Consider the following 18,572-nt stretch of genomic DNA (forward strand, 5'->3'; position numbering starts at 1 on the left):
CATGCATAGGTTGTGTGTAGCTACTTACATAAATAAGTATACATCAATTAAAAATTTTAATATTTTTGTTTTGTTATTTTATAATTTCAAAATTTATGTATACTTATGTAAATAAATGTACATAAAATTTAAAGTTTTTGTAAATGTCTTTCTGTTAGATTGTAAGCTCCTTGAGGGCAAGGACTGTTTCATTTTTGTCTCTGTGACCCCAGCCCCCAGCAACAATCGATAAATGTCTGATCTCATCTAGTGCCTGGCTCTGCTAACTTTTTAATAAATGCTTGTGAAATTGATTTGAATTGAATTGTTCCACTCCTTTGTGTGTTACCGGTAAATAAACTGAGGATGATGGGGTAATGATCTCCGGGTCCCAAAGTTAGTGAATAGAGAGCGGAGTTTTCAACATACATGTCTTCCCAACCTCCAAATTCATCGCACTTTTCATGATACCATGGTACCTGCTCAGTGGACCATGAGTTTACCAAATGTTAGATCAAGTCTAACAGGGGAAGTGGGGGAGGGAGAGGAAAAAGCATTTATGGAGCACCTGCCACCGTGCTAAGCGCTTTACAAATATGACCTCCTTTCAGGTCCAGAGCCCTTTAATCAGCACCGTTTACTACCTGTATGACATTGGCAAGAAACTTAAACTCTCTTGGCCTCCATTTCACAGTCTGGAAAATGGTGGATGGGGTACACTAATGACGGTTTCTTAAGCTTTTTTTGTGTCCTGGACCCTTGTGACAGTGTCTGGGAAGCCTATGGAGCCTTCTCAGAAGAATGTTTTTAGTATATAAAATAAAATATGTACGATTACATTTACATTTATCATATTTTGAAAAACAAGTTCATGGACTGCAGAGGATAAGAACTCCTGCTTAGATGATCTTAAAGTCTTCTTTTCAGCTATAAATCTGTGAGCCTGTGTTCCCTGTTTCCTTCACAGCCTCCTAATCCTGAGTCTGGTTTTGTCTGAAAGCAGAGACAGAAAAAAAGAGTCAGCATCACTCACACCCTTGAATATCACTTGCAAATCCATTTTTTGGATTGGCTATCCATGCCTTTGGACATCCCTTGACAGCCAGTTTTTAAGGTAGCTGATTCAAAGCACTTCAGGGCTTTTTAGATGGAAACCATATATTTCAATTATAAATGGAATCAACATGGTTGGATGAAAGTGACAAAGCTAATGTAATATCCATGGGATGGTGGCCTCCCCCCTTCCTGTGGTGCCTTCAGAGCTAGTGGTCACTTAAAGAATTATCAAATGTTACAGCTGGAAGGGACCTTGGCCATCCTCTGGTCCAACACCCTCATTTTTCAGAAAAGGAAACACTTAGAGGTTAAGTGATTTGCTTAAGGGAATCCAGTCAGTGAGAGGGTGGGACTGGAATTAGGTTTCCTGACTTTCAGTCTAGTGTGCAGAAGGAGGATGAGTGGGTGGGAGTTGGAGGCAGGGGGAGGGGCAGATGTATTAGGAAAAAAATCCTAGTCACTTGAAAGGCCTTGAGCAAAGGCTTAGATGACTATTGGTTAGGCATGAATTCTTGTTACCGTGAGATGGTATCTGAGACTACCTTACTGGGCTATGACTCTGACTACCTAGATGAGAGCTGTTTTGGTCTCTGGGTGCCCCATTTTAGGAAGACCATTAATAAGGGGTCCAGAGAAGGGCAAACAAGATGGTGAAGGGCCTTTAACCCATGTTACATGAGGACATGTAGAAGGAGCTGGGGATGCTGAGCCCAGAGGAAAGATAGGGATGGTGGTTGCCTTCAAGAATCTGGCCATCAGTCACATGGAAGGGGTGTTGATCTTGTCTGCTTGGCTCCAGAGGGAATGAGTGGAAGTTACAGAGAGGAGACTTAGCTCTAAAGCCAGGAAAATTTCCTAAGAACCAGAACTATCCCTTTGTGGAACGGGCTGCCTGGGTAAGTACTGGGCCCGCTTTGCTGGAGGGCTGCAGATAACTTGTAGGGGATATTGTAGTGAGGGGAGACTGCTCCAGTAGGAGCCTCTAGGGGCCCTTCCCACCCTGACACTGTGTGACAGTGACTTTCTTCATGAATTTTCTTGTTCTCAACATTGCAGAGGCAAATCTTCGCTCTCCTCATGGTAGCCCAGAAGTGCAAACTTCAGACAGGTTTGTTGGGCCAGGGGGCAACTCCCAGGCACTCTGAGTCTGAGAGCAACATAAGCCTAGTTGTTGGACAGTTTGCAGGCTTATGGGCTGGTTTGGATGGGGCCCATGGGTTTGCTGGGGGAGAAAGTCCAGCCTGCTTCACAGGAGGTAGTCGCTTGTGTGTTCCAGACTTCTGTCTTTCAAGTTCACAAGACCCGATGATAAATCTAACTAGCAATACTTACATCGTGTGTTTTCTTTGGTTTTGTGGCCATGGAGAAAAATCACTGTGACCTGTTCATTCCAGACAAATTCTTGGTAATGGCCCATCATGCAGTTTTCTATAGCTTTCCTATTTGGCCCAACCCATGATCTGAATTGGAGACTAGGCTATATTCCACATTCAGAATCTATGCTTGAACAAGATTATATTCAGTTACTGTTTCTTTATCACTCCGTGTGTGTATGTGAGTGTGAGTGTGTGTGTGGGGGGGTACCCACGTGCACTATCCTGGGCACATGCCACAAAACCCCAAGTGTTTCCAGAGAGAATAATAAAATGTTGAGATGGAAATGTCATTTTGGATTCTCCAACAACAAACGTCAGTGCCCCGTTTGTGAAAACTGCCTTGCTTTTCACTGAGCCCCCTTTTTCCCTTTAGTGGCCAGTGCTAGAAGATTGTGTTCACAATCGTCCTTGGGAAAGCATGGCAGCTTGGCAGGCATCACCTTCAGCAAGAAAGGTGCCCACTGGAGCACGGGCTGGTAAGTCTCCCTGCAGATGGATCTCCTGCTTCTTTGCAGCTGCAGGCCCCTTTCTCTGGTCGTGCCCCCCATGGCTATGGGGGATCTGAGATGGAGTTCCGCTTGGTTGCTTCCCGCACACTCATGAGCTACTCAGATGAGATCAATCAGCGGGCGGACGGCCAAGTAGCATGGAACCGGACCCACGGGGGAGCGGGTGCAGCCCGAAGGCCGATTCAAGGCCAGCCTCAGAGAGGCCGCTCCCAGCAACAGGAAGTCTGGTGAGGCGTCATGTTACCGGAGAAAACCTTCAATTTGGCCCCGGTGATTTGTTTTTTTAAAGGCTTGGCTCCTATTTCTTCTTGAAGTCTTTTGAAAGCTAAACTTTGTCTTTTTTAAAAAATTTCTTACATATTTTTGTTTCAGCTGGAATTTGGGATTATGTTGGTCTGGGGCATGCCAGGGGTGGAAACTCCCTCCATTAATCAGATGGGCAACTCCTCTGTGATTTCTTGTCTTAGGAAGTTACCTGGGCATGGAGGTCTAATAACTTACCTAGGATCACACAGCTGGCATATGGTGGGACTGGAACCCAGGTCTTCCTGACTCCAAGGCCAGCTCCCTGCTCTCTGTGTCAAATGCTTTTTTTTTTCATCAAGGGATGGAAAAGCACTTGTTGGTTGTATTGGGATTGCCTTTAATTTTTCTTCTCTGTTTCTGGACACCACAGGGGCGAACATTTTTTGTATGTACACCTGGGTTTAGGAAGGAAACAAGCATTTATTAAGTGCTTACTGGGTGCCAGGCACCACGGCAAGTGCATTTCATTTGATCCTTACAACAACCCTGGGAAGTAGGGGCTGTGCTTAACCCCACTTTACAGTTGAGGAAACTGAGATGATTGGAAATGATGGGTGTGGGGAAGATAGTTGACGGGGAGAATTAACATCTTTTGTAGCTGATCCGTATGATTTCTCTATTTTTGAGACGTCATCTGTCTGAGAGCAAAGTTGTTGTTCAGTCCTGTCTGACTCTTCGTGACCCCATTGGGCATTTTCTCGGCAAAGACATTGGAATAGTTTGCCATTTCCTTCTTCAGCTCATTTTACAGATGGGGAAACTGAGGCAAACAGAGTTGAGTGACTTGCCCAGGGTCACACAGCTAGTAGGAGTCTGAGGCTGGGTTTGAACTTGGGAAGATGAGTCTTCCTGACGCTAGGCCTGGCGCCCCCTAGCTGCTCCTCTGAGAGCACAGCGCCAACTTACACACGTGTGCTGGGATGAATAGTATTAGATTTATGGTTGGAGGACCCTGGGTTTGAATTCTGGTTCTGTCACTTGTTTTGTGACTTGGGGAAAACCACCTCATCTGCAAAGAGAGAGGGTTGAGCTACAATGTCCTCCAGGTCCTTTCCATCTTTAAAAAGTCTCCTGGGAGAGCTGAAACTAGATACCTATTTGTAGATCATTTCCTGACTGGGGAACTTCCATGTCAGACAAGGTCCCTGCCGCAGGAATCAGAGCAGGAAGACCTTAAAGACCCATCTCCTCTTTGAAACTGAGGCACAGAGAGACGGGACTTGGCTAAAATCATGCAGGTAGGAGAGGAAGGTTTTGAACTCAGGTCTTTGAAGTCTAGGGCTCTTCCCACTGCCCCTAACCTAACTGGCAAATTCCCTCTTGGGCACCTGGCTGCTCATTTATTCATCATATTTTCTGCTGAGAGGAAGGGAATGCCCAGAGGTGAGAAGTAGCTTTATCTCTTAAGGTATGACAGCAGAAAAAGCGCTGGGCTTCTGTCAAGACATAACAGGCCTAATGAACTATACTTTCCTTCTGGGCCACGCCTTGCTGGGACCTGCTGGATCCTTTTTTTTTTTTTTTGGTAATATAAACAGATGTGCAACAGACATCCAGATGTGCAGCTCTTCTCACTTAGAGCCCTGACATGACAACAAAACTTTGTAGAAGAATAGCTGACTTGGTATTTAGGAATTCAAAGGTGGTGAACCTGGCCTGGAATCAGGAGAACCTGAGTTCAAATCTGGCCTCAGACACTTCCTAGCTGTGTGACTCTGGGCAAGTCACTTAACTGTTTGTCTCAGTTTCCTCATCTGTAAAATGAGCTGGAGAAGGAAATTGCAAACCACTCCAGTATCCTTGCCAAGAAAATCTCAGAATGGGGTCACCAAGAATCAGACATGACTGAAAACTACCAAACAAACAGCAGCATCTGTGATATACTGTTGGAGATGTTGATTGTTTTCCATGTCTTGTCTACCCACTAGATTGTAAGGTCCTTGTGAAGAGGGGGAGAAGGGGAAGAACCATGTCTGATTCATCTATAGATTTATTTCACTGAGCATTTATTAAGTGACTGTTATGTGCTGGACACAGTATTAGGATGCAGACAAAAATGTTCCTGCCCTCCCATAGCTTATGTTCTGTTGAGGGGAAATGCATCAATACAACATAAATGCAGAGGAATTGGGGGAGATCGGACTAGCAGCTGGGGAAGCAGGAAAGTGGTGCCTCAAGCTGAGTCTGGAAGGGGGCTAAAAATAGAGGAAAAGGGGGAGAACATTCCAGGTTTGACAGGTGGGATGGAATGTGCCCGGGAACAGTGAGCAGGCCAGTATGGCTGGGGCACAGAGGCTATGGCGGCGGTGCTTAATAAGTGCTTGTTGATGGAGAAAGGAAATCAATGTGGAATCAGCCTGGAAAGATGGGGAGACACAGCAGCTGGATTTCTCCTCAACTGTCTTGCTGAAAACCCAAAGAATCTCTCTGGGGTGACTGGATGAGATTATTCAAGTCAACCAAGGCTGTTACCAGCCGTGCCTTAGACAGAAGGCGTGAGAAAAGAGAGAAAATCTTTAGAGACTGCTTATGTTAAAAACCAAAAACCAAAAACCATACCTGCTGGCTTTCTTCTCCCACCCAACACATAGCAGTCTCTCTATGAATGACAGCTTTGAGGGTTTGCCAAATGCCTTCCACTCCAGCCTTCCTGTCCACTCACCACCCAAGCTCGGTCCTCATCGCCTCTTATCTGGACTCTTGTAATCAATCTCTCCTTAACTGGTCTTTCCCCATCTCGGATCTCTCCTCCACCACAGTGACTCTACAGTGATGTTTCCGAAGCACAATTTCTTGGCTTCTACTCGCACACGGGAGACAGCAGAGACAGACTTTGTCACGCTCTTTGCTCCATAAACCCAGTGGCTTCCTGTTACCCATGGGATGGAACACAAACGCCTCTATTTGTCATGTGAAGCCCATTGCAGCTTGGATTCAATCTGCTTTTCCAGACTTATTTTATATTGTACACCCTTTCCTCAACTCTGTGGTCCAGCCAAATTGGCTTTGCCATTCCCCAGATACAGGGCACCATTGTCCATCTTGGAGCTACTCTCCGTGCCTGGAATGAGCTATCTCCTAAGAAGCCCTATGTAATACATACCATGTATTTAGTAAGAAATGTGATAAATACCAGGTATTTATTAATAAATGTAATGATATGTTTATCAATAAATGTAACAAATACTGTGTATTTATTTTATACACACTTATATTGTACATGTTGTTTTCTCCTATAGAATAGACACTCCTTGAAGGCAAGGATTATTAGACTTTTGTCTGTGTATCCCCAGAGCCCAGAGCAATGTATGGCATATAATAAACATCTAATAAATGGTTGGTCATTAATTGATTTATAGCCATGACCTCATTCGATCCTTGCAATAATCTTGTGAGGTAGGTGCCAAGATTCTTTCCATTTTACAAATGAGGAAACTGAGGCTCAGAGAGGTTAAGGGATTTGCCCCAGGTCACACAGCTAGTAAGGTCTGAGGTCACCTTTGAACTCAGGTCTTCAAATTCAGGAATTCAAATCTGAGTCTTCCTGATTCCAAGAACTGCTTTCTACTCACTTCATAACATTGGCTTGCCATTGGGGAGACTATCTATCGTGTGTTATTCGGTTGTTTCAGTCATGTCTGACTCTTCATGACCCCTTTTGGGGTTTTCTTGGCAGAGATACTGGAGGGGTTCGCCATTTCCTTCTCCAGCTCATTTGAGGCAAACAGTGACTTGCCCAGGGTCACACAGCCAGTAAGTGTCTGAGGCTGGATTTGAACTCAGGTCTTCCTGACTCCAGGCCCTGGCACTCTGTCTAATGAACTGCCTAGCTGCCCAGACTGTGTCAGCTACTTCATAATCACAGACTTTTTGAGTCCAAAGGACCCCAGTGGCCCTCTGGTCCTACCCTGCAAAGGAATCTCCCCTTTAACACAACCAAGGTCTGTGCTGAGGAGGGGGAACCTTCAGAGACAACCCACCACATTTTTCGCATAACTCTAATTCTTAGGAAATTTTTCCTGAATTAGCCTTCATATTTGCCTCTTGGTAACTTCTCCCTGTGGTTCCTGGTTCTACCCTCAGAGGCCAACGGAATCTGGCTAACCCTTCCTCCATAAGACAACTCTTCAGCTGGCTGTCACGTCTCTCCTGAGTCTTTTTTCCAAGCTGAGCATTCCCATTCCTTCGACCAACTGTCATAGGACAAGGACTCAAGACCCACATCCTACTCATTGCCTTCTCTGTTGAGGATCTCTACAGCTTGCAGTAATCGAGAGGTAAACACTCCATTCTGTCCTGATGGAGGTGGTGCAGGCTTGTAACACCTGCTCAAGGGGACACTGAAGCTGGCCACTGGATGTACCAACATGGTGGGTCTCTTGGGTGGGGGTGCGGGAGGAAACACCAGGCTGCTTCAGAAGGGGCAGAAACAGAGTAAGTGCATGCTCCCCCACTGATCTGCAGTGGGACCCACCCCAAATTGGGAGCAATACTTCCAGCCTGGGGGAGATAGGTAGACCCACTCTCAAAAGAAAAAAAAATCCTTCCAAAATATTTTCTTTGGAGTCCTGAAGTTAAACCCACCCTAGTACACCCTAGGGTGTTGTGGTGTGATTGGGGTTACTGCAGAAAAAAGTTCAAATGGATAAGATCACATCATTGACAGACAAAAATGCAAATGTGATTAAACCCCTGTATCCTGCCAGGGCATTAGAGCTGGAAGCTTTGAAGAGTCACTGCTCTGATGCGAAGGTCAAATGAGATATTTGTAAAGTGCTTAGCCCAGTGCCTGGTACATAGTAGGTGATATATAAGTGTTAGCTATTGTTGTTGTTATTATTATTAATTTCTAGCACCCCTTGGAGAAGGGCCAGAGAAAAGCAACCAAAGTGATGAAGAAAGAGGCTGCGGAAGAACAGACCTCCACGTTCTCAGATTGTGTCAGGGGTGTCTGGCTTGTTTGAGCTCCTTACTGAAACCATGAGCTCTTTGTGGGCTCAGACTAAACCAGCCTTCTTTTGTTATTATTATTGTTTTGTTATTATTTGTTATATATTTATTATTATTATTCTATTATTATTATTATTAATTTCTAGCACTCCTTGGAGAAGGGCCAGAGAAAAGCAACCAAAACGATGAAGAAAGAGGCTGCGGAAGAACAGACCTCCACGTTCTCAGATTGAGTCGGGGTGTCTGGCTTGTTTAAGCTCCTTACTGAAACCATGAGCTCTTTGTGGGCTCAGAGTAAACCAGCCTTCTTTTGTATCTCCTTCATGACATCTAGCGCGGTGATGGGGACAAGGCAGGGTACTGATAAATGTTGAATTGATTTTGGCCATTACTGAATTGAGTGAAAAGAAAATTGAAGGCCTTTTAGTCTATGTAGGGTATAAGAAAACATTAATAGGCCAGGTTGGTCTCCGTTGCTCTAAAGGATAGAAATGGAGAATGACATGGAAAGGGCAGTGTGTATAATGGGTAGAGACCCGGATTTAATTTCCATCTCTCTCACTAGTGTTTGGGCAAGCCCCAAAGCCCAGGGGCTGTCCTTTTGCCCCTGGCATATAGCAGGCACTTAATAAATGGTGATTGATCTCTAGTCCAAACCCTAGTGAATAAGAATGTCTCCCTACAACATACCCCCCAAATCATCATGCAGCCTCCGTTTGGAAGAACTCAAGTGAGTAAGAATTCCTCCTTAATGGCAGTCCATTACACTGGGGGAGGGGGGAGATTCTAATTCTTAAGATGTTTTTCCTTATATTCAGCCACAATCTGTTTCCGCTGCTTTTGCCGTCTGAAATCTGGCTCCTCTTTCCCAGGAGAGCCTTTCACCATGACTCCCTCTGCCTTCTCCTCTCTCACCATCAAAGAGGCAGAGAAGGCCTCATCTTGTGCAAGAAGTCTTTCTGAGTCCCTCAAATGCTAAGGTACTTCCTTCCAAGCTACCTGGTAAATAGATTTGCATTTATTCACTTTACATTTATTTCTTTACATACCTGTTGTCTTCTCCATTAGATGGTAAGCTCCTTTTGAGCAAGGTGGATTTACTGTATTTATTATTTGAGGCAGCTAGCCTGTTAGACCAGGAGCCAGGAAGACCTGAGTTCAAATCTAACCTCAGGTACTTACTAGCTATGTGACTCTGGGCAAGTCATTGAACCTCTGTTTGCCTCAGTTTCTTGTCAAATAGAAGAGATAATAGCCCCTTTCTTCCAGGGTTGTTATGAATATTAAGTGAGATGATATTTGTAAAACACTTTGCAAACTTTAAAACACTATAAAACTATTAGCTATTATTTTCCATTGTATCTATATCCCTAGAGAATAGCACAGTGTCTGGCACAGTGGAAAGAACTCTGGTTCTACAGTCAAAGGACCTGGTTTCAAATTCTGCTTCTTAGTGTTTATTCCCTACGTGACCTTGGGCAAATAATTCAACCTTCTGGGCTTCAGTTTGCTCATCTATAAAACTAAGGGCCTCTTCTTCTTCTCCCTTTTTTTTTTTTTTTTGCAATTGGGATTAAGTGACTTGCCCAGGGTCATACAGCTAGTGTCAAGTGTTTGGTCTGAGGCCAGATTTGAACTTGGGTCCTCCTGACTTCAGGGCCGGTGCTCTATCCACTGCACCACCTAGCTGCCCCTAGGGGACTCTTCTAAGTCTATAATCTATGATTTATGATCTCCCTAGTTCTTTCAACTTTACTTGAGATGGCATAGACCTAAGACCCTTCAGCATCCTAATTGTCCAATCTATTGAGGTCCTGTTCAGTTTTTAGTCATCAAAGGGTAAAATGCTGCTTCCAGAATCTTTGTTTTGGGCCTCAAAATTTAAACCCATCCCACTGGGCCTCAGGGCGCTGTGGTATTGTGGGGGTCACAGCAGGGGAAGGACCTTGAAACTGATAAGAACCCATGGCAGTCAGATAAAAACAGACGCAGTCTCATCCGGCCAGATATTGCCATCTCCTTCCTGCCAAACTTTATCCCTCATTTTAAATGGCTGTTGGGCGCACTAGAGGTGCCAAGTGTGAGTTGCGACTTCAGGGAGGGAGTGGACGCATACCTTATTTCTATGCCAATATCCTCAGGATGGAAACAAACAGAAATAAAATTACAAAAATAAACAGGATATCAGTATGTTCCGGAAATGCTGCATCCAAACATCATTTTTTAGGATTTTCCACAGGGCCTCAGCTGTCAGTCTGGGGCCTCCTGGGCACCAATGTGACTGGCTCCACACCCAGGGGCAAGGCTTGTTTGTTTCAATGCAAGGGTACCTCACTGTAAATAAAAGCAGCTGCAGGAGGTCCCCTGGTTTTGCTGCAGTAGATTTCAGGAGTGGATCATAATAAAGTGGTTTGTATTTTCTGGTAGCTACTATGTTAAGCTTAGGATTGTGCCCGTGGCTGAGGGACTTGGCATCAAATAAGTCACAGAGATGGAAACTGACCTTTGCCAAAGTCCTCCTGCAACGTCTCATCCAGGTAAAGAGGTGGTTCTGTGATTCTTCCGAGTCCCTGGGAGAGTGAATCTACTCAGCTTTGGAACTCTAGCCGTAGGCAGAGCTTCTGGCTCTCAAGCTGGGTTTGGTGAGAGAATTCACCTTGGTGACTACAGGCCTCAGAGCAGACCATAGGGCACATTCTATCCAGCCGTCTTGTATCGGTCTTGCCACTACACCTTTCCATCTCTTATTTTAGGTACAACGATCAAATCAATACCTGCATTGCTCTCATCTCCTGGCCCTCTTCTTGCACTGGCTATCCACCATGCGTGGAATGAATTCTCTTTTCTTCCCCATCATAAAATCCTTCTCTTCTAAGAAGCTACTCAGGCACCTTCTTCTACACAAGGCCTTTCTTGATTTCCCCAAACACCAGTGGCCTCCATCCCAAACTACCTTGTATTTAGTTTATCTCTCTCTCTCTCTCTCTCTCTCTCTCCATATTTTTATGAATTTTATAGTTGTTGGATATATTTTTAAATGTTCTTCTTGTCTCCCCCATTAGAATGTAAATTAATGACAAGTATTGAACTTTTCATTCTTTGTGCTTGCGTCCCTAGAGCCTGGCACATAGTAGGCCTAAATAAATGCTTGCTGATTACTTCTGGCAAGGTCAGATCAACGGGTCTATGGGTCAACTTGGGGCGGGTAGGTGGCATAACGGATAGAATGCTGGGTATGGAGTCAGGAAGACGTGAATTAGAATTCAGCCTCAAGTACTTCCTAGCTGTGTGATCCTGGACAAATCACTTAACCCTGTTTGCCTCAGTTTCCTCATCTGTAAAATGAGCTGGAGAAGGAAATATCAAATCACTTCAGTGTCTTTGTGAAGAAAATCCCAAATGGAGTCAGGGAGAGTTGAACACGACTGAACAACCACAAAAATGGGTCAATTCACCAATCCTTGGATTCCCAAGGCCAAAACGCCCTTCCCTGGTCACTTCTCTTCTCTATGGGTCGCCTCCTACAATGAGAATGTAAGCTCCTCGAGGGCAGCGCCTGTCTTACTTTTGCGTCTATATCCCCAGCACTTAGTAGGGTGCCCAGCACACAGTAGCCTCTGAATGTTTTTTTCGTTCATTTGTCTTGATTTCTCAAAGGCCTTGACAGGGGAAAGGGAGACCTGGCAGGTTCTGCCAAGCTTGAATGGCTTCAGACATGGGCTCCATTCTTGCCTGAGGACCAGGCCAGCTATGTTTGTAGAGGCTGCTCACTAGGTTGGCTCTAAGGTGATGACTGTTTTCAGCCACTGCTGTCCTCAAAGACAATATATTAAGGCAGCAGGGGACATTGCATCAATGGAGTATGTGTCCACACTGATGAAATCAAGGGTCCATGAAGTATTGACAAATGGAACCACTCCATGTCATAAAAGCAAAGCTGAAACAACAGAGAGCCTTGGTCCTTTAACACGATTTAAAGTAGAATTATGCTTAATGTCCCATAAAGCAAGCAGAAAGGGATTGGACACACTGATTACACTTCTGGATCAAGTCCTTCTGGACTTCTCTCCCTCCCTGTAGGGGAGCCAGGATCTGACTCCAAGGCTTCTGTCCATGATGTCCAGTGGCCTTTGACCTCATCTACAAATGAAGAAATGGTATCTCAGAGAGAAGGGACTTGCCCACGCTCACTCAGATAGTAAGCGACAGAGGCAAACTTAGAACTCTCCTGACTCCAAGCCCAAGGCCCTTTCCACCGTCCTACTCTTTATTGTTGTTCAGCTGTGTCAGGCTCTTCGTGACCCCCTTTGGGATTTTCTTGGCAAAGATACTGGAGTGGTTTGCCATTTCCTTCTCCAGCCCATTTTACAGATGAGGAAATTGAGGCAAACGGATGAAGTGACTTTCCCTGGGTTACACAGCTAGTGTCTGAGGTCAGATTTGAACTCAGGTCCTCCTGACTCCAAGCCCAGGGCGCTTTCCACCTTTCAGGGATCAAGGTATATCCATAATTAGGCAATGTGGAATAAAAAGAGGTAATTGTGAAAAATGGGAACTGGTTGTGCATGAAAATGCTAATATTAAAAAAACACACACATAAGGGGGTAATTATTTGCTTCAAAAAGGAGTAGGAGTGAATTGTAAGCTCTTGGAGAACATTTAAAATAGGATTTAATTTGTGCCTGGATTTTCAGGAACATTTCTCTGGAGTACAATGAGGTACATGCAGAACATCTTTAAGGCACAGGTCAGTCTCTTCAGAGAGCTGACCACAAAGGCAGTGTGCCCTGGAGGGCAACCAAGCCTTGGCAGCACCCCTCCCCCCCACCCTGTAACCCAAAAACCAAAGACCCTGAGCACAGAATCGCCTACCATCCTCCTCTGCTCTATGTTAACTCTCATAAGAATTCTCTCTGTTAATGATAGATAGATAGATAGGTAGATAGACAGGTAGCTAGATAGACAGACAGATAAGTAGGTAGATAGAGATAGGCAGAGATAGCTATAGATGGAGATAGACAGGCAGGCAGACAGATACAGACAGGTAGATAAGTAGGTAGATAGATAGAGATAGACATAAACAGTCCAACAGACAGACAGATAGATAAGTAAGTAGACAGATACAGATAGATAGATAGATAGGCAAATAGATATAAGTAGGTAGATAGAGATAGATGTAGACAGACGTACAGAAAGATAGCTATAGATAAAAATATAGATAGATAGACAGATAGATGGATGGATGGATGGATGGATGGATGGATGGTCTTAGGCTAGGTGGCAGAGTGGATAGGGTTTGGTAGCTGAAGTTAGTAAGACCTGAGTTAGGATCTTGCCTCTGGCATTTACGAGGTTGTGTGAGCCTGGGCAAGCGGATTAATCTCTTGAAGGTTCAGTTTCCTCATCTGTAAAATGGCATTAGCAAAGCGCCCATCACACAGGATTGTTGAGAAGATCAGATGAGATCACAGAGTGCTTTGCACCCCAGAGAGTATTACATCAATCTCATTAGCATTTTTACTATAATAGTAATTTTTATGCTCAGGTAGGAATCTCCTAATGATAGTAAGACAGTGTCCCTGGCTCTCCTGCCCCTCTTGGACCCAGTGCTGAGAGTCTTTGAGCAACTTGGCGTAAAGCAGTCAGTGCTTCCTCTCTCTGCCTCTGTCTGACCAGCTGGCTGATTGCCCCCTGGCACATTTCCCCACAACGATAGCTTTGGGTGATTCTTGGGAATAGGGATCATTGCATCGTACTTGCATTGTGGACAACACACAGTAGGCACTTAATAAATGCTTGCTGAGTGATAGCTTAAGATTTAACGATCAGATTGCACTCCACAGAGTGAGGTTTACAAAGGATGGAAAAAATCAAGGTAGGATTGCAAGGGCTATTCCTCTTTTCAAGGTGCCCTGGGTCAGAGGTGTTTTTCTCCCCTTTCACTTCTCCTTTCTGGGGAAATCCCAGAGAATATATATAGCCAGCACTGTTCACCTAAAAGGAGAAGCAGATTTGGTTCTGGGGAACACAGGTTGTAGGCACTGCTTTCACCCAGTGGAATGCCAGAACCAGTTGGTACTAGCAGGCAAGAGCCAATCGTTAAATTTTCAATGTGAGCACACCTTGGACATTGGTAAACTACAAGTTAGGGCTTGATATATTGATCTGCTGACAGTCTAGACTTGAGAAAACAATGGAAAAATGTTAATGATGCAGATTAAATTTACAAGTGTGTCTAGCTACATTTCCAACCCATACCCTAGGAGAGCTGGGTGTTAAACATTTACCAGCACATCCCTGCTTTCACCCCTTTGCATCAGGAAGCTGCCCTGGGCAACCTCAGATATTCACAATCAGTCTGACTGAAGTCTGACAGCAACTGATCGGAGAAGGTAAGTGAAGAGAGCAGAGGGCCATAGATGCACCCCAGGGAGGGCTCGATCCCAGGCTCAGAGACAGTGAGAAGGAACCTTTCAGACCTTGTATTCCAAACCACTCAGGAGGTTAAATGATCAAGGTTACAAGGCCAACTCACTTCACTCTTCTGGGCCTAGTTTTCTCAACTGTAAAAATGATTCCAATGCAGAACGGGAGTCGACAGAGGGCAGGGACTGTGGGAGTGTTTTTGTCTCAGGAGTTAGCGTGGAAAGAAGACTAGCTGCTAAGTCACAGAGGCTGCAGAGCCCTCCTGGGTGCTCACTACAGCACCCAGTAAGTGTTTACTACAGGTTTGACATTGGGCAAACGACCCAGCAGTAACAGGTTGCATTTATTTATATAAGATTTGTAAAGCATTTACACCTATTCTCTCAACCTGGCTATCAGTTTCCTTCTCTGTAAAAGAAAGGGGTTAGGCTTCTGTGGGCCCTTCCAAGTCCGGATCTACTCCAGCGCCTGGAACATGCTGGGTTGTATCAGGGCTTCTTAACCATTATGGTATCGGCACCTAGCAGGCATGTCAAGAGTAAATGTTTATTGATTCATATGCTGTTTTGGCAATCTGATAAAGTCTATGGACCCCTTCTTAGAATCACCTTTTTAAAAATAGTTGAAGGAAATGCTGAATTTCAGTTGGAGACTAGTAAAAAATAAAGATGGGATCTCCCCACCTTGAGAGACACCCCCACCTCCCAACCCTCACCCCTTGGACTGTATGATCTATCCCTAAGGCTCCTCCCTGTTCTAAATCTTATGAGCCTCCAGTGGCAGGAGCAGGCACCAGATGTTTGGTCTCAGGAATCTTTGAATACATCCCTGTTGCCTCATTAACCAAGGTTGAATAGTGAGACAATCAGATTCTCCCCTCTCTAAAAATGCATTTTAAAAGATATTTAGGTTTACATAAATATGATCATATATATATACATATAGTTATATGGAAATATGAATATATATATATACAGAATCAGTTCTATATAGCATAACTATATATTTATAGTATGTTTAACTATATCCATAGTTATATATCATATATAACTACATAGTTACTTATATACTATATATAACATATTTATAACAAGATAGTTATTTATATAGTATATATAGCTATAGTTATATATGATTACATAACTATTTTATGACTATGGTTATTTATATAGTGTATATATAACTAAAAAGGTAGTTTTATATATAGCATACATAACCATATATTTATAAGTATAAATATATAAATAACTATCTATATAGGTACCTATCATATAACCAAGAGAATCTGGCCTCAGCCACGACCAGAGGCTTTGCTAACGGGCTCATTACTTGGCGGTGACTGCCAGCTGAATTGTCAATACAGAATTAACAATTAAAGCTCAATTACAGCCCCCTGCTCCCTCATTAGTCGCTGGGAGCCCCGCCCGAGAAGGCCAGCGTTCCTCGGGCTGGCTGGCGGTCCGTGGGTTCGGCCAGGCTGGGCTGGGCTGGGCTGGGCTGGACTGGCCTGGGGGGCCGGGGGGGGGGTCCCAGGAGAAAGGAAGGAGAGTGGGAGGAGGCAGGGCTGCTGTGCTGACAGCATCGGCAGAAGGGGCGGGCGCCCGCGGTTCCTCCTCCCCCTTCCCGCGGCAGCGGCTCGGCCCGAGGGGAAGACGAGCCCGCCCGGGGCAGGCTGAACATCCCGCCGCCTGAGTTCCCTCGCCGCCGCCGGGGGTCTCGGGAGTCCGCAGCGGTCAAGGGCGCGAAGCCGCGGCTAGGCGGGCAGTCTCCGCACCGCTGCCGCTCCAGAGGCGCTCGGAGCTCCCGAGGGCTCCCTGCCCGGGGCCGCGCTGCACCCCACGCTGCCCGCATGGACACGGCGCTGAAGCGGGGCCGGCAGGAGGAGCGGCTGGGCGACATCCCCCAGCCGCCGCCGCCGCCACCCACGGGGGAAGAGGACGAGGAAGAGATGGAGCCCGAGATGATGGAACAGGAGGATGAAGAGGAGGAGGGGGAGGAGGAGGTGGACCCCCGTATCCAGGTACGAGGTGGGGGGAGCGGCGCCGAACCTTCTCGGCAGCGTCTATGCGGGGTGCGGGACTGGGGCTGCAGCGCCCCACCCCCACTCCAAGCTGTCCGGGTTCGTACATCCCCATCCAGACTGAACTGACACCCCCCCACCCAGAGCCCCTCCCTCCCCCGAGTGGGTGCGGTACACCCGCGAGGGCTGCAGGCAGGGGAGAGGGGCAGCTTAATTTGGGGCGGGGCTGGGGTTTGGGTAGATCAGGCTGATTGAGGTGAGGTGGGAGGGGTGCGGACACCCCTTCCTCGGTGAGACTCCCCCCACCTCGCCTGCCGCACCCACGCGCGCTGCTCGTGGGCTCCCGCTGTTTGCAGCCTACTCCAGAAGCATCTGGGGGTGGGAATGACTAGCGGTTCGGAAGGAGACGGACAACAAAGGACAAAAGGGGGTGGGGGGTGAGTGGGAGGTTCCTGGTCCAGCACCGGCTCGGCGGTGGGAGATTTAATTCTTTCCTTTACCCCTTGGGTCAATGCCTAACAGTTGTAGGCTCTTCATCTCTGGGTCTGGCTACGAAATTGCAAAATGTCCTAGCTCCTTCCCTTTCTCGTGCACGGAGAGAGGGCTCGTCCCGTGACTAGGGTATGCCCCCACCCTCGTGGGCACCAGTCACCGTGGGAGCAGATCTCCCGCAGGGACAGAATATGCCCAGGATCTCTGCTTTCCATAGCTGAGGCTGCAGGTGCCCCTCGCCCCAGGGGGGGTGAGTCACCGGGGCATCCCCATAGAAAAGTCTTCCCTTTCCTCTAATTCATTGTTAGCCAACATGGTTTCATTGTCACTTTGGTGGGGCTCCTGCTGCAGACCGGCCCCTTGGCCCGAGTCCTTTTCACAAACCTTGGTTTTTTCCTGATTGTTGGGCCAGTGGTAGTGACTGGGTAGCACGGACAGAAAGGATTTAAAGCCGCCCTGCTGAAATATGGGGCAGGGAGGCTTTCTGTCTTCTGACTCCTAAAAAACAAGTTTAAAAACCCTGTAAGGTCAGAATTCAGGCAGGGATCTAGGTTTGAGAACTCACCTTCCCTCTCCCCAGAATCTCCTAACTCATAAACACAGTACAATAAATTATTTTTTCCAGGATCTTGCCTCTCCCTCCACCCCAGGGTCATTTTTCTATTGCTTAAAAGCTCTTATGCAATTTTTCTGAGCCCTAATTGGTTTTTCAGTTCACAAATCAATTAAAATATCATTTAACTCTATGGATGGGGTTTGAATGAATTGGTGGAACCGATTAGCAAGATAAAGGTCAGGTGGGAAATCGAGAATGATGCTTTTGAATGAAAATGTTCAATTTAGACCCCTTGAAACCAGGGCTACACCGCCCCCCCCCCGGGCTTTTCAGAGCAAGATTCTTTGTTTCCAGAGTACAGATTATACAACTTTAACTCTCCTTTTTACAAACTCCAATTTTCAGTGGAAGGGCAGGGTCATAAATAAAAGTTAGCCGTTTTAAAAACAGCTAGTGAGATCACCTAGCTGGCTGTGTTATTGTTGTTTTTAATCCATTCATTAACAAAGGGGGAAAAAAGCCCTCAGCTTTTTCTGAGCTATTGTCAGAAGTCAGGCCTTTGATTTAAAGACTTACAGTTTTGTGAGCTGGGTAGATTCTCGACCTCGATTTATTTTTGGACTTCTAGGCTTCCCTTCTTCCCTTGTTGAAAAGATAGACAGTCAATCCTTAGCGCTGGGGCACTCACCGGTGCCAGGGTAGCAGAGCTGCTACTCTGAAGTCAGAGTCCTGGAACAAGTCTTTGCATTGACAAGCAAAGAGAAATAAACCTTGGTGGAATTACCAGAAAAAAACCCAACAACTTAGTCTTAAAAATCTTACATGTATTTACACACACACACACACACACACACACACACACACACACACATGCATTTCAATGGTGGTTTTGCCATCTCCCT

General features: G+C 45.8%; 1 protein-coding gene and 2 long non-coding RNA genes across 7 annotated transcripts in view; 2 read left to right on the forward strand and 1 right to left on the reverse strand.

Annotated features, from left to right (window-relative positions):
• Nucleotides 1-566: 566 nt before the first annotated feature.
• LOC144456356 (uncharacterized) lies at nucleotides 567-18,484 on the reverse strand. The gene is made up of 3 exons (XR_013485454.1): nucleotides 18,247-18,484; nucleotides 3,422-3,621; nucleotides 567-972 (listed from the first exon to the last, which is right to left on the reverse strand). It is a non-coding gene; the product is annotated as an uncharacterized LOC144456356 (long non-coding RNA).
• On the forward strand, nucleotides 1,480-9,288 carry LOC110209063 (uncharacterized). The gene is made up of 3 exons (XR_013485455.1): nucleotides 1,480-1,931; nucleotides 7,310-7,503; nucleotides 8,323-9,288. It is a non-coding gene; the product is annotated as an uncharacterized LOC110209063 (long non-coding RNA).
• Nucleotides 16,187-18,572, forward strand: part of SH3BP5 (SH3 domain binding protein 5) — a 92,582-nt gene continuing 90,196 nt past the window's right edge. Inside the window, exon 1 of one of the 5 annotated variants that reach the window (XM_078151506.1) lies at nucleotides 16,187-16,622. In XM_078151506.1, the coding sequence (XP_078007632.1) occupies nucleotides 16,452-16,622 (171 nt within the window). In that variant the 5' untranslated portion in view covers nucleotides 16,187-16,451. The remainder of the gene's footprint in view (nucleotides 16,623-18,572) is intronic. The other 4 variants (XM_020987250.2, XM_078151508.1, XM_078151497.1 and 1 more) reach the window with 4 other exon arrangements.

This window comes from Phascolarctos cinereus, unplaced genomic scaffold (genome assembly GCF_003287225.1).
Source record: "Phascolarctos cinereus isolate Bilbo 61053 unplaced genomic scaffold, phaCin_HiC Scaffold_1;HRSCAF=81, whole genome shotgun sequence".
Classification (NCBI taxonomy): domain Eukaryota; kingdom Metazoa; phylum Chordata; class Mammalia; order Diprotodontia; family Phascolarctidae; genus Phascolarctos; species Phascolarctos cinereus.